General features: G+C 39.1%; 1 protein-coding gene across 1 annotated transcript in view; it reads left to right on the forward strand.

Annotated features, from left to right (window-relative positions):
• Positions 1-8,811: 8,811 nt before the first annotated feature.
• ADGRG7 (adhesion G protein-coupled receptor G7) overlaps positions 8,812-14,139 on the forward strand; it is a 66,325-nt gene continuing 60,997 nt past the window's right edge. The window contains exon 1 of the mRNA XM_036109681.2: positions 8,812-8,926. Coding sequence (XP_035965574.1) covers positions 8,812-8,926 — 115 coding nt within the window. The remainder of the gene's footprint in view (positions 8,927-14,139) is intronic.

Below are 14,139 nucleotides of genomic sequence, written 5' to 3' on the forward strand. Positions count from 1 at the left end.
ACTGTCTTGTATCCTCATGTGCAGAGACAGATTGTCTCCCTCCAGTATCTTCTTTATAAGGAAATTAATCCCAGCATGAGAGCCCCTCTCTGATTATCTGATTACCTTCCAAAGGCCTCACTTCCAAATACAATCACATTGGGGATTAGACTGGATGAATGGCCAAGTACTGAATATACCTTATAATAAACAGCAGAAATGACAATAGCAATGATGCTACCCTCTAGTGGCAGAGCATGGCAACACAACTCATAAGACAAAGTACCAGGGTCACATCCTAAAAGAACGAGTCAGACCACAAACATTGTTAGAGGTAGAGTTTGGGTTATTTTTTAAAATCTTAATTTTTAAAAACTTTAAAATTTTTAAAAAACTAATACATCTATGACCTTAACTGGCACTTAAACTTAACATCAGTTTGAAGCTTAATGTTTTAGTCTTCAAAATAAGGCATGTATTTGAACTGGAAAATGTACGCTGAGCATAATATGGCAAATGCCAGGGATGAAAATATTATCTCTCCCAAGTTCTATTACCAGCTATAAAATATAGTCACCTTATTGAGAAACCTGCTGATAACTTGGCTTAGTTAATACATTTATGCTGTTTTATGGTCCCACACAGGTTGGCAAGTTTCCTTAACTGGTCTTTTTGTCATTCATTCCAATATTCCTCAGGTAGGAATGTAGAGTAAACACTCATGGAGTAAATCATTTACCAACTAGTGACTTTTGCATTATTATCTTTGATGTGCTTTAACAGCTTATATGCCTGTTCTTTAACTAGATCACAAACTCCTTGAGTATCATACGCTATTATTAAGCTTTCCGGGGATTATGGGTCTTATCTAGAAAATGCATGGTGTCTGTTGCAAAGTGGTTCCTGTATTATTCAGGATTCTCCAGAAACAAAACCAAAAAAAGTTATATAGGCCAATTAATTTAACAATTAATAATCATTAATTAAATATTAATAATAAAAATAATTATACTAAATGGAGAGATTTAGGATCCAGAATACTATCGTGTCAAGATAAAAATAGTGGGATTTGGGTGCCTGGGTGGCTCAGTCGGTTAAGCGTTTGCCTTCAGCTCAGGTCATGATCCCAGGGTCCTGGGACTGAGTCCCACATCGGGCTCCCTGCTCAGCGGTGAGCCTGCTCTTCCCTCTGCCCCTCCCTTGTGCTTTCTCTCTCCCTCTCAAATAAATAAATAAAATCTTTTTAAAAAATAAAAATATTATACGCAAACAATGAATCATGGAACACTATATCAAAATCTAATGATGTAATGTATGGTGATTAACATAACATAATACAATTTAAAAAAAATAAAAATAAAAATAGTGGGATTTTATGCAGGACATCGAAAATACCAAGTCATCTCACCTCAGATAAGCTTATGATTTCATACTGCTATTTTCAGAAGGACTAGTGTTCACATGGGACTAGCGTTTTTTGGCTGAGGCTCTTTTTTACTTATTGTAAATTTTGGGTCTGCATTTCACCTGAATGAGGCTTTTTAGAAAGGAAAGAAGAAAATTAAACTATTTCCTACACTACGTCTCTCAACTGACCCATACTTGACCAATTCTTTCCTCTTTCAATCTGAACCACACACCTGTGGCTAACAGCTCAGATTTGGGGGATATAAAAGGGAAGGAATAAAAGAGGAGAAAATGGGAAAAGAAAGATAAGGGAACAAGTCAGAAGAGATGAAGAGAGGAATTGAAGTTCTCTGGAGCATGATGCAGAAGTAAACTTCAAACGAAAAAAGAATTTGAGGGCTCCTTTTCTTTCATCTCCTGTAGCACAGAGAGATTAATTCAGAGTTACATTAATCAGAGTCCAGCATCTTCTGTGGACACATACTTTAGTTTCATAGGCACCAAACTTCTGCTAGTGTTAAGTGAATCACTTTCACAAAATGATGCTGGTTTTTCCTCTATGGAGCAATCAGTCCTCAAGACCCTCAAGAGCCTCAAGATCTAGAACACCCGGGTCTGGAGAACATAGGAGGCACCTGAAGAACCAAGGCATCTAGAGGAGAGGAAAGTGGAAAGGCACAAAGAAAGGCCAGTGAGCGAGTGACTTCCCCTTGGCCCAGGAAAGCTTTTTCGGTACCTCTCTCCCTGCCCTCCATTGAACACCAGGTAGAAACAGAGGTGGGGAGGGTTGTATAGATAAATAAAGAGGTGAACTCAAGGGTTTCTCTGTTAGCAGTGGCTCAGAGTTTCCACTAACGAAGGGGCGGCAAATGCCATTGGGAGGTTTTCCAATGGAGAAACTCAAGCTCATCTCTAAGGAATGACAGGTGGGGAAGTTGAGATTGGCCTTTGTCATTAGTGTCATGGGAGGTAAGGTAAGCAGGTTTCTGTGTAATTAACGCTCTCTTGGGGTCACAGTTCAGATGGTAGGGAAAGAAAAGGGATTTCAGAACTTCTTTTTTTTTTTTAAAGATTTTATTTATTTATTTGACAGAGAGAGACATAGCGAGAGAAGGAACACAAGCAGGGGGAGTAGGAGAGGGAGAAGCAGTCTTCCCCGCGGTGCAGGGAGCCCGATGTGGGGCTCGATCCCAGGACCCTGGGATCACAACCTGAGCAGACGCTTAACGACTGAGCCACCCAGGGACCCCGGGATTTCAGAACTTCTTGATGCTTCTGGGTATAAGCTCATTAAGAGTCTGGTTAAATAAATGAATAAGATAAAATGAAGAATAGTGGTTTCACAGATGACAGAAATACAGGCTCCTTGTGAATTTGAGCAGGCTTATTTGAAAATCTAGCAAGACTTCCATAAACATTAACAAAAGAATGTTCTAGGACACAAAAAGGCCATTTAAACTCTTGCCATTTGCTGGTTTACTGCAAGCTTGATTCACTTCCTTTGGGAAAATTACCACTGAACAGTGATTATAAACTTCAGCGGGCATCAAGATGGAGGACTAGTTAAAACACAGATTGCTGGCCCCACCCCCAGAGTTTCGGATTCAGTAATTTCCTATTTTATTTAATGGGTTATAATTAGAACATATTTTCATGCTCAAATTGTAGAGGTGTTGGAAGAGAGCTGTCCTCACTTTGGGGGCAAGAGAAAACGGAACTAGACACCTGATTCTCATTTTTATTTTTTTTAATTCAATTAGCCAACATATAGTATACTAATTTTTGATGTAGTATTCAAGGATTCATTAGTTGCATATAACACCCAGTGCCCATCACATCATGGGCCCTTCTTATGCCCATCACCTGGTTACCCCCCTACCCCCACCCACCTCCCTTTCCGCAACCCTCAGTTTGTTTCCCGGAGTCAAGAGTCTCTCATGGTTTGTCTCCCGCTCTGATTTTTTCCCATTTAGTTTTCCCTCCCTTCCCCTATGATCCTCTGCGCTATTCCTTATATTCCACATATGAGTGAAAACATATGATAATTATTTTTCTCTGATTGACTTATTTCACTTAGCATAATACCCTCCAGTTCCATCCATGTCAATGTAAATGGTAGGTATTCATCCTTTCTGATGGCTGAGTAATATTCCGTTTGTATATATGAACCACATCTTCTTTATCCATTCATCTATTGAAGGACATCTCGGCTCCTTCCACAGTCTGGCTATTGTGGACATTGCTGCCATGAACATTGGGGTGCATGTGCCCCTTCTTTTCACTACATCTGTATCTTTGGGGTAAACACCCAGTAGTGCAATTGCTGGGTCATAGGGTAGTTCTATTTTTAACTTCTTGAGGAACCTCCATACTGTTTTCCAAAGTGGCTGTACCAGCTTACATTCCCACCAACAGTGTAAGAGGGTTCCCCTTTCCCCACAACCTCTCCAACATTTGTTGTTCCCTGACTTGTCAATTCTGGCCATTCTAACTGGTGTAAGGTGGTATCTCATTGTGGTTTTGATTTGTATTTCCCTGATGGCAGGTGATGTGGAGCATTTTTTCATGTGTCTGTTGGCCATTTGTATGTCTTCTTTGGAGAAGTGTCTGTTCATGTCTTCTGCCCATTTATTGACTGGATTATTAGTTTTTTGGGTGTTGAGTTTGAGAAGTTCTTTATAGATTCTGGATACCAGACCTTTACCTATTATGACATTTGCAAATATCTTCTCCCATTCCATAGGTTGTCTTTTAGTTTTGTTGACTGTTTTCTTGATACTCAGTTTTATCCAGTTCTCATGTGGAGTGAAAAACTTCGGCCTTCAGTGTAGCCATTCCCATCCCCTTGCTGTATTTCTAATTATTTCCAGAGTCCCAGAAAGGGGAGATGGGGCTCTCATTCACACAGAGAATACCCAGGGATAGGTGGGGAGCTCTCACGATGGTCCTGTGTTAACCTAGAACCAACAGGTTCTGTTATACCAAAGGAAAGACTGCAGTCCTGCCACTGAGGGCTTGGTGCTTGGCTTGCTGGAGTAAGCACTGTAATGGTTGGCTAGCTTGCCTCCCTCCCCTGGCTGATTGAGATACCTTCATTCCAAAGAGCAGACTGCTGGCGCATGCGCACTATGCTCCAGGAGCTGGCCTCTATCCAAAGACTACTGCACAACAGCCCTGTTCCAAACACTTGAGCATCAGCCCTGAGCCTGTACCAGTTACACCTGAATCACTGCTGCTTCTATCCACTGATGGGAAAGAAGGAAAAAGAGTCCAAACCAGCACCTTTCGCTCTCTTTCTAAAGGAAGAATTCTAGCTTCTCCCTCCCGCCCCCGGTTTTTAAAAATTTTAATTCCACTACAGTTAACACACAGTATTATATTTGTTTCAGGTGTACAATATATGTGCTTAAGATTAATGGGATGTCATTGTTTCAGGGCCTATGAATGGCCAGAACTAGAGAATATATGTATGTTAATGTATGATATATATCATAAACATGCACACGTATCTATTTGTGTATATATACACAGTTTTGCATCTATTTATTTTTATATAAAATGTATTTATTAAATATATATTGAAATATATATTATTATTAATATATATATAGAAAACCATGAGTTTGTATTGATACATACATCCATTTCCAATCCAACACTATAAGTTTCTATTTTTTTAAGTCACACTGGAAGTTATTTAGTTCAAATATTAGAAATAAGAAGTAATATCACACCCCTTCCTTCCCTTGAAATACTTGACTTTGTTGCAGTCATCAGTTTTCCTCTTTTGGATAAGAAGTTCATGACTGCATTCATGCATTTATCTGATAGCCATTTCCTTTAAAGGATATTGCTTCCTCCAGAATTAGCTCCCTGTAGCTTTTCTTTCTCCATGTTTCTCATGACCTGTTTTGAAATTCTTATTGAATTCAAGTTTTGTTCCTTTCCAAATTTGTAATTCCCTTCTCTTAGAGTAAGGAACTTGGCTCTCATTATTCTTATATGTTTACCTATTTGACTGATCATCCTATATATAACTAATCTCTGATCTTCAGCCCCACCTTACCTATGCGTGGACACTCTTCTTTCTTTGCTTGGGGTCTGACTCCTTATGCTAGGCTGCCACTCCATGTGGACACCCTCTTCACTTAACTCTGGCTCTGAATTCCCACACCAACCAGCCCACGCATGCAGATGCCCTGTGACCCTTCTTGGTCTCTAAAGGAATGCACTCCTCTCCCTGCTCTGGCTTTGATTTCCCACAATTGGGCTGCCTCTTGCCTGAAGGCCTTCCTTACCCCTTGGTTGTGAGGCTGTCCCTCCCCATCACATGAATGCCTTATTCACTCTGCTTGGAACCTGACATCTCATGCCAGGCTCTCTTGCACCCTTTGCTCTCCCCTATTGGGCTCTGACATCTGCTCTGGTCTATTGCTCATCTCTACCCCCACTATAGACACCTGCCTTGTTCTTCTTCAACTAATGACTTTAGGACTAAAATTTTCAGGAATGGAGGGCCTCAACTAGGTTGTTTAAAATATGAAAAAATGGAGTTTCAGATGCTTATGTGGCTTGTCCAGGGTCACCAAGCAAACTAGAGACATTGTCAGTACAAATTCAGGTATCCCTGAGTATAAGCTGTGTGAGGGCAGGGACTTTGCCTCTCTTGTTTACTCTATCATCCTCAGCACCTAGCACAATGTTTGCATTGGAGTAGAACAAATGAATAAATGAATTATTCCCTGTTTAGTTTTTTTCCTTTTCCTGTTCCTTTTTGTGATCTTGATATATATGTGTGTGTGTGTATAAAATTGATGTCTATATATTTGTCTATAACCAATAGAAATTCATGCTCTAATATCAGTGTCAACATCTAAATATCTGTGCTTAGAAATTTCTTCTATTCCATAAATTTCTAGAGTTCCTAGCTGGATAGTTGGCATATAAATGAAAATATGAAAGTACTAAGAAGCTACAGCCATTATAACATCCCAGGATTCCAGCATTTCCATCGAGTGTGGAGAAGAAAATGTCTGAGAACCACCCAAGTCAGTTTTTCAGTCACCAGACTACAGCCCCTTCAAAATGTTTGAAATACAACAAGGGAAAAATTCCATCACCCTATAGCAAATATGGACCCCATGATCAGTTCCTTTAGTCGCTCTGCTCAACCAAGTAAGACCTTTCTGCAGATGATCATGCAGGGCAATGTCTCCAAAGCACATTCTGAAAGATTGCTATCTCTGAGAAATTCTTCTTGAGAAGAGGATTCTGTGGTCAACACTGGGAACTTGACAATTCACAATGTATGTGAGCATATTAAAAGCTCTAAGAGGGGTGCCTGGGTGGCTCAGTCGGTTGGGCGTCTGCCTTCAGCTTGGGTCATGGTCCCAGGGTCCTGGGATCTAGCCCTGCGTCGGGCTTCCCGCTCAGCAGGGAGTTTGCTTCTCCCTCCCCCGCCCACTCATGATTGTGCTTTCTCTCTCTCTCTGAAATAAACAAATGAAATCTTTTTAAAAAATAAAGGCTCTAAGAAATCCTAGAGTTGAAGAAAACTATTACCTTTGTGTAACCTAATGTCACTCAAAGTTCCTTAACCAGAGAGCTCCTGTTTAGAGTAATACCCACCCAAGTCTCATTTCCTCATTCATACAATGGGCAAAAAATACCTGTTACAGAATAAATGAGATAAAGATACATAAAGTGCATAGCACAATGCTTAGTATATTCCAGGCACTTCGTAAGTGCTACTTCCTTTTCTTAGACATTATTTATTTAAAATGATCCCTTTTATTACTGAAAGAATAATAGATATATTCATTATTGTTATAATTGAAAAAATATTAAATGAGAATGTTAAAAACTTCAAATCACAAAGGGTGTAAAATGAAAAATGAGTTTCTTAGATCTCTCAGATTCCCAAGAAGAATTATTTTTAATGTACCCTTCCCGACATTTTCTGTGCATATACATGCAGACATCTCAGAAACAGATTTTTAAAAATCTATTCACAGCAAATGAAACAGTGGATTCACATTCATTCATGTTGTGCTGCTGCAGCATTACTTCTAAGTTCTTCCCTTTTGGGGTACATCGATGTGGTTTTCTGAAATCCTTGGGTGGGGTAAAGGTTAGAGCCCTATGTTCATGTCCCCTAAAGCTGTATTTTGATAAAGTGAGTATTAGAGAGAATAGGGGAAACATATAGTTGTTTTGGGGGTTGAAAAAGTCAGCTTAAATGTGTCCTCTTTTGTAAAATCTTTCTTAATCCCCCAGGAACAGGACTCTGATTGAGGTGAATATTCATTCCTCCAGTCTTTCAGTTGATGATGGAATGGGGATGGGGGGAAAGAACATGAGAGCCTGGGCAGGAGAGGGTCAGAGCTGCAGCTGCCAAGACAAGCTTACATTGATCCAGATGGTGAATTCGTCTGCCAGGGTTGCTGCAACAAAGTACTACAACTGAGTGGCTTAAGCAAAAAAAATTTATTGTCTCACAGTTCTGGAGGCTAGAAGTCCAAAATCAAGGTGCCAGCAGTGTTGGTTCCTTCTGAGGGCTCGGAGGGAAGGCTCTGTCCCAGGGTCTCTTTCCTTGGTCTGTGGACAACCATTTTCTCCCTGTGTTTCTTCCTAAATTCTTGCCTCTGCATATCTCTGTGCAAATTTCCTCTTATAAGGATACCAGTTTTACTGGTTTAGAGCCTGCTCCAATGACCTCATTTAAGCTTGCTTACCTCTGTGATGACCCTATCTCCAAATAAGGTCACATTCGGAGGTACTGGGGGGAGACGCAATTCAGCACATAACAAGTGGGTTGTAGTACTGGGATTTTGTGCTTTGCAAAACTCACCCCATGCTAATAAAGCCACTCACCCACTGCAGCTTTCAATATGTGGGCTCCTTTAAAAAAGTGCAAGGACTAGAATTGTGTGTGTGTGTCACTCCCCCTTGTTGACAAGAGGGAGTCCGTGTGCCTGAAGCACCTGTTAGTCTACCTCAGCTAGATCCCCCTAAAACCAAAGTGTAAGAAGATGACTTGGTTTCTTTTTTATTTTTTTGCTCCCTTCCCCACCTTCTTGCTTATCTGGACATTTATACTTTGACCCTGTTAACTATTCCCTCCCTTTCTTCTTTATGACCCTCAGTTATCTTCTCTTCCCATAATTCCAACCTCTTCTTCATGCTCTCATTCAGTGAAGGATGAGGAAATTGCAGTGAGAGCACGTACCTTTCATTAGATGATTCAAACTGCATCCTGCCAATTAACCTAAAAAGTCCTAAAAAATGAGGACTTCTGCCTGATAGATCACTGAAAGGGGGAATTATTTTTATTTTTTAGAATAGTTTCTGATTAAGCTTCTTGGCTCAAGAAGAAAGACCCCAGTTGTTTTTCAGCCAGGAGTGGATTTGTGGCTTGGCTTCTCCATGGCTTCCTGCCGTGCGTGTGACCTCAGGGTGCTGACGGCCATTGTGTGTGGACTGCTGATGACCCTCGTTTTGGGACTGGGCATCTGGATGACTGTGCTTCAGATCCAGAGAGGTAATATTGTTTATGGTTAACTATGTTATGTTTATCTTTAACTTTCTACATTTAACTCAAATCAGGAGAAGGTATTGAGCCTCTGTCCCTGACACCTAACACACCATACTGCAAATAGCCATGTCTGGGCTGAGGTTGCCCACCAAGGTGTCATGTGTGAAATGCAACAGGCAAGGGCCAGTCAATGGCTAACATATGGTTCACACACATGAATATGAATGTGAGTGTGAGTGGGCATGGTGATGAATTACCTAGTTTGATTAGCCTCTTCTTGCTCTTTTTAACTCCTGACTGGGTAACAGCTTAATTAAAATCATTACTAACACATGTTCGGGTCTGTTTAGCTAAATCCACGAAAGATAAATAAGTATGGACACACACACATACATACGCACATAATCAAACGTGCAGAATGGCATTTCATCTCAAGAAGAAAGTCTAGGGATGTTCTCACTAGGATTGTAAATAAAATCTTATGGTTTGTGCACAAAGTTCTCACTTTCCAAGTGTTAACTACTCAAAAATGAAGGTTACCTAGAAAATGATTTTTCTGGTTGTTCAGCAAATGTTTGTTAGTAAACTGCTGTGTGCTAAAGCCGACACTGGAAGGTGGGAGGGGGAGCAATGGTGTGTAAAACGATGATGTTAGAGGAACCCCCCCCAAAACTCATAACAAAGACTTTCTATAACCCCAGCGCTGGTTCCCTTGGGCTGCCAGAGGTTCTCCATAAAGGGATTCAAAGCTGGATGTACTGAGTATTCCCTTTTGTAACAGAGAAAGATTCTAATAAAACTGAGTAAATAAGTGTAAATAAAACCCGTCAAAAGAGCAGAAGGAGGGGTGATCTGCCCTCTGAGAAAATAGTTAACTGAGGAGGATAGAAGGTTTGGGGAACCAGCAGAAGCACAATGCATGGCTGCAAAGATCCACTGTTGGGGACAAAAGAAATCAAATATATTAGCTGTTGATGGAGTGGTAGCTGAGAAGGGGTCTGATCGCCCTCCCCTCCCCCCCCACCCCTCAGAACATTATCTAGAAAACATGGTACTAACAGGATTTGGATAATTAGCGTGAGAAAATTTGCCAGAACAAAAACAATAGAATTTAAACTTGAGAAAAATGTGTTTTTATTTGTTTTGTTTATTTATTTGTTGGTTTAAGTTTTGTTTATAGTTAGAAAAATTATGAACTATAGGTTTCACCCTATTAAGGCTTCTAAATTTATAAGACTTTATTTAAAGAGTGTACTTTTAAGGTATCGTTCTTTCCTTCCTCCCTCCCTCTTTTCCTTCTTTCCATTGTATGACATCTACTTTGAAAGGGAAACTTGTGGTGAGTTAAAAGGACACAGGTACAATAGAACCATTAAAATAAGGACCAAAGTATAAAACATTATAAGGAAGAAAACAGGGAGTTGCTAAAAATAAATACAAAACATAATCCCTGAGACATATCCCGGAACTTCCTGAGGGCTAAGACCCCAAATGAAGCATAATAGGCAACAAAAAACCCTTGTTCAACAGTAAAAGCATACCAGCTCCTCAAAAATAAGAGACAAATGTGTCCTTGCTCTGAATTTTTCTTAAAAAAATGTTTTAATTGAATGCAGTTGACATACAATGTTATATTATTACATTAGCTTCAGGTGTACAAATGATTTGACAAGTTTATGATTTATGCTTATCTCATTTAATCCAAACGACTACCTTTGAGGCAGTTATTATTATATCCATGATACTGATGGGGAAACTCAGGCTCAGAAAATGTTGCCAAGCTTACTTAGCTAGAGAGTGCTGGGTCTGGATTTAAATCTAGATTATTCTGATTTTAGTTTCTTTCTCTTCACTCCCACATATTCTGCCTTCTAGAAGGAAGACAAGGTTAACTCAATCAATTAATTCCTCTCTTTTTTTTTTTTGAGGCAACTATGCCCCAAATCCCTAATTCACAAAGATAAGCAGTAACCAGTAGAATGTTTTGCTAGGCAAGGTTAGGCACTTTGGTAAGTCACGTTGTTTGTGAGATCTACAATTATTAATTAATTGAGATCTACATTATTAATGCTGCTTATAGAGTGTAGATTAGTATGTTCACTTTTAAGGTTTTCTGAGTCTTCAAATGGTATTTACAGACTTTTGGAGTAACTGCTATAGCTTTGCCACATTCTTCTAGGTCTTGCCAAAGTACTTCCTTCAGTTTCGCAAAGTTATGTGATTGTCTGCTGTTAAACTTCTAGTCTAGAACAGCTAAAGAGATTACATTCAGAGTGCATTGCCTGGAAAACTGCTCATGTTCTAGCAGCTTTCCTCCTGGTGACTGCCTTTAATGAAAAGATTTCTCACATTCACATAAGCCCCAATATCTACTGGCCATCAAACAAGCCACGAATGAGCTTATCTCTAATTATTCTAAGTATAATTATTCATTTTTTTTCAGTGAATCATTGGTTTAAATATCAAACAAGTGCTTCAAGGCATGGCCTCTAGAATGCCAGTGATCTGTGTTGTATAGAAAACTTTTCATTCTGCTCCTACTGCTTAATAAGCCCTCTTGTAAAAGATCATGGTTTAAAGCCCTAGTCCAGATGAAGTTGATGGCATTTCATGGAAGTACACACGACTTCTTTCAGAATTGCTAGAATAGTCTTTGGCATATTTATGCCACTGATGAAAACACTAAATAATAATAATACTTTTTTTTCCACCAAAGCATCACAGTGAGATACACTGTTAAGTGTAACATTTCCTCCATCTAGGCTTTCAGGAATAAGATATCCTATGCTTTTGAAGTTTTGTTTGGTAAAGAAATTTTTCAAAACTATTGATGACTCTTGCAATTTCCAAAAGGAGCTCAAGACTTGGAGATCTCTTATGATGATGTCAGTTTACTGGAACACTCTTTATCCAGAGTTTCACATGGCTGTCTCTTTGATGATTTAGACCTTTTCTGTCCACTCAGTCTAAGGTTATCATTCTATTTGCTCTCTTTCACGTGTATTTTGCTCATGGCTTTTATCATCTGATAATCTCTCACTTATTGCTGTCTCCCCATTCCAAGAATGAGAGCCCCAAGAAAGCAGGGAACTAACTTATTCATCTGCATTCCCTGCACCTAGAAGAGTACTTGGAATATGCTTGCCAACATAGCAGATGAGCAAATGAAAGAATCACATGAAAACCAGAAACTGGACTAAAAGTTGTCAAATAGTTGTATTCGGAGGTAAGAGAATATAGGTACCAATTCTTTGTAATTTGCCTCAAAATATTGAGATAAATGATATTATGTATTTATTTTCAGCAGTTAAGCAGACACCATTTTAGTTTTCTTCCTCTGCTCCAAGCCATGCAACACTCTAACCATTTCCAGAACTTTGGCTTCATTAAGATCTCTCCAGTTGTGTATGGCCTCTTTTGTTTGGCTGTGTGATCAGCAATCTTAAGTGCTTTCATGTTGGAGCAAATCAAAGTTTTGTCAGACCTCTAACCTTTTCACATTAGGAATTTTATCAAATAATATGCACCCTATCGAATGTGTTTTCAGAGTGAACAACAGTAAGGTGTTCTATCTCTCTTGGATTTGTGCTCCCAGTAGCAATGAATCTTGTAATACAAGAAGCAGCGTGGCTTTTTGGTCCAATCACATTTGATGAAAGTAAAATGAAATATAATTAAGTTTTATTGTGCATCTTTCCCTTGACATTTTCCAACTTGAGCTAGGCCTGATGTAAACATAGACAGATGTCCACAATCATAATAGTAGGGGATGTTTTCCTGAACTCTTAGGGAGAATATCTTAACCTTATAACATATTAGCATCGATGATAATGCCTTATTGAACCTTCTTGAATCTTCTAGATTATAAAATTCCTCCTCTCTACCATCCTGAGTGCCTTTCCCACCCATCTCTAGGTGCTCTGACCTTCATTTCCTATCATAGGATTCACTGATGCCTCTGGCCAGCAAGAGACTTTAGTAGGTTGCAATATTCCCAAACCCCGAGGTCAGGCTTCATAGAATTGAAATTCTTGCACAGTAAGAAATGTGGATTGTGGGGAAAGGTCAATGAGAGTTTATTGATTCTCAGAAAATAATTTATACACGATGCTTGACTTTCATTTTACTCAATTACAGTACTTCCTCAAGAGGCAAACTTGATAATAAATCAAATTCATGGGACTGCTCCTGGAGGACAGGTTGCATTTGGGGGTTCAAAAAAAGGTCCAGATGGAAAACGTTGGGTTTTAGATAGCTATAGTGTTATTTAGTCTTAATCTCTATTCTGCTCCTTTACCAGTCTCCCTTCTTACTTCCTCATGTACCCACTCTCTAAATCAAGAAAACAATTATTATGAAAGGCAAGGGATTTGTTTGGGAGGAATAAATTTTGTTATGTAATTGGCTGAGGGTGCATGAATTATTTTAACATCAGTGATGTTTAAATTGCTGATCCCATTTTCAAAGTCAGTTTCTTAAATTAAGAAGCTAGAACCTTGGCTTAGTGGATTTTTCCTTGATTTCCAGGTATTAGTTTTACTTAAAATTCTGAATACAACCACTATCCATAGATCTTTTGATAACATATGTTACTGAAGAACGTTGAGTATAAAATATGGTGGTTAGGAGTGTGCACATGAGAATAAGGGGGTGGGGGAAAGTACATGAGTAGAAAAAAAGAAAAAGTCCTGGAGCCTGACTGCCTTATTGAAATGCCAATGTCACCACTGACTAACTGAGTAAACTTGAGCAAGTTATTCAACATTTCTGTGCCTCAGTTTTCCTCTTATGGGAGTAATAATATACCTACCTTACAGAGCTGTCATTAAATGATTAAATGAGTTTTAATACACTTACAGGTTTAAGATGATATCTAGGACACTATAAGCATTCAACAAATGTTAAATCCTATTTTTAACTTATGAATTTTTAGATAGTTTAGTGCATAGTTTTCTCCACTCCCTGAATTATACCTTGAATAGATGCCATTGACCTAGATTGGACCTTCGGATTGAAATTCAGCTTTTCAAACTGAAGGTCTACTATAGATATAATCATTAAGTTCAACTGATTAATTTATTTAAAAAAAATTTTTAAGATTTATTTATTTTTATTTGAGAGAGAGAGAGGGAGAGAGAAAGGGAGAGGGGAAGCAGACTCCCCTTTTAGCACACCCAGTGTGGAGTCTGATGTGGGGCTGGATCTCTCCACCCTGAGAT

The sequence above is a fragment of the Halichoerus grypus genome, chromosome 1 (assembly GCF_964656455.1).
Source record: "Halichoerus grypus chromosome 1, mHalGry1.hap1.1, whole genome shotgun sequence".
NCBI lineage: Eukaryota > Metazoa > Chordata > Mammalia > Carnivora > Phocidae > Halichoerus > Halichoerus grypus.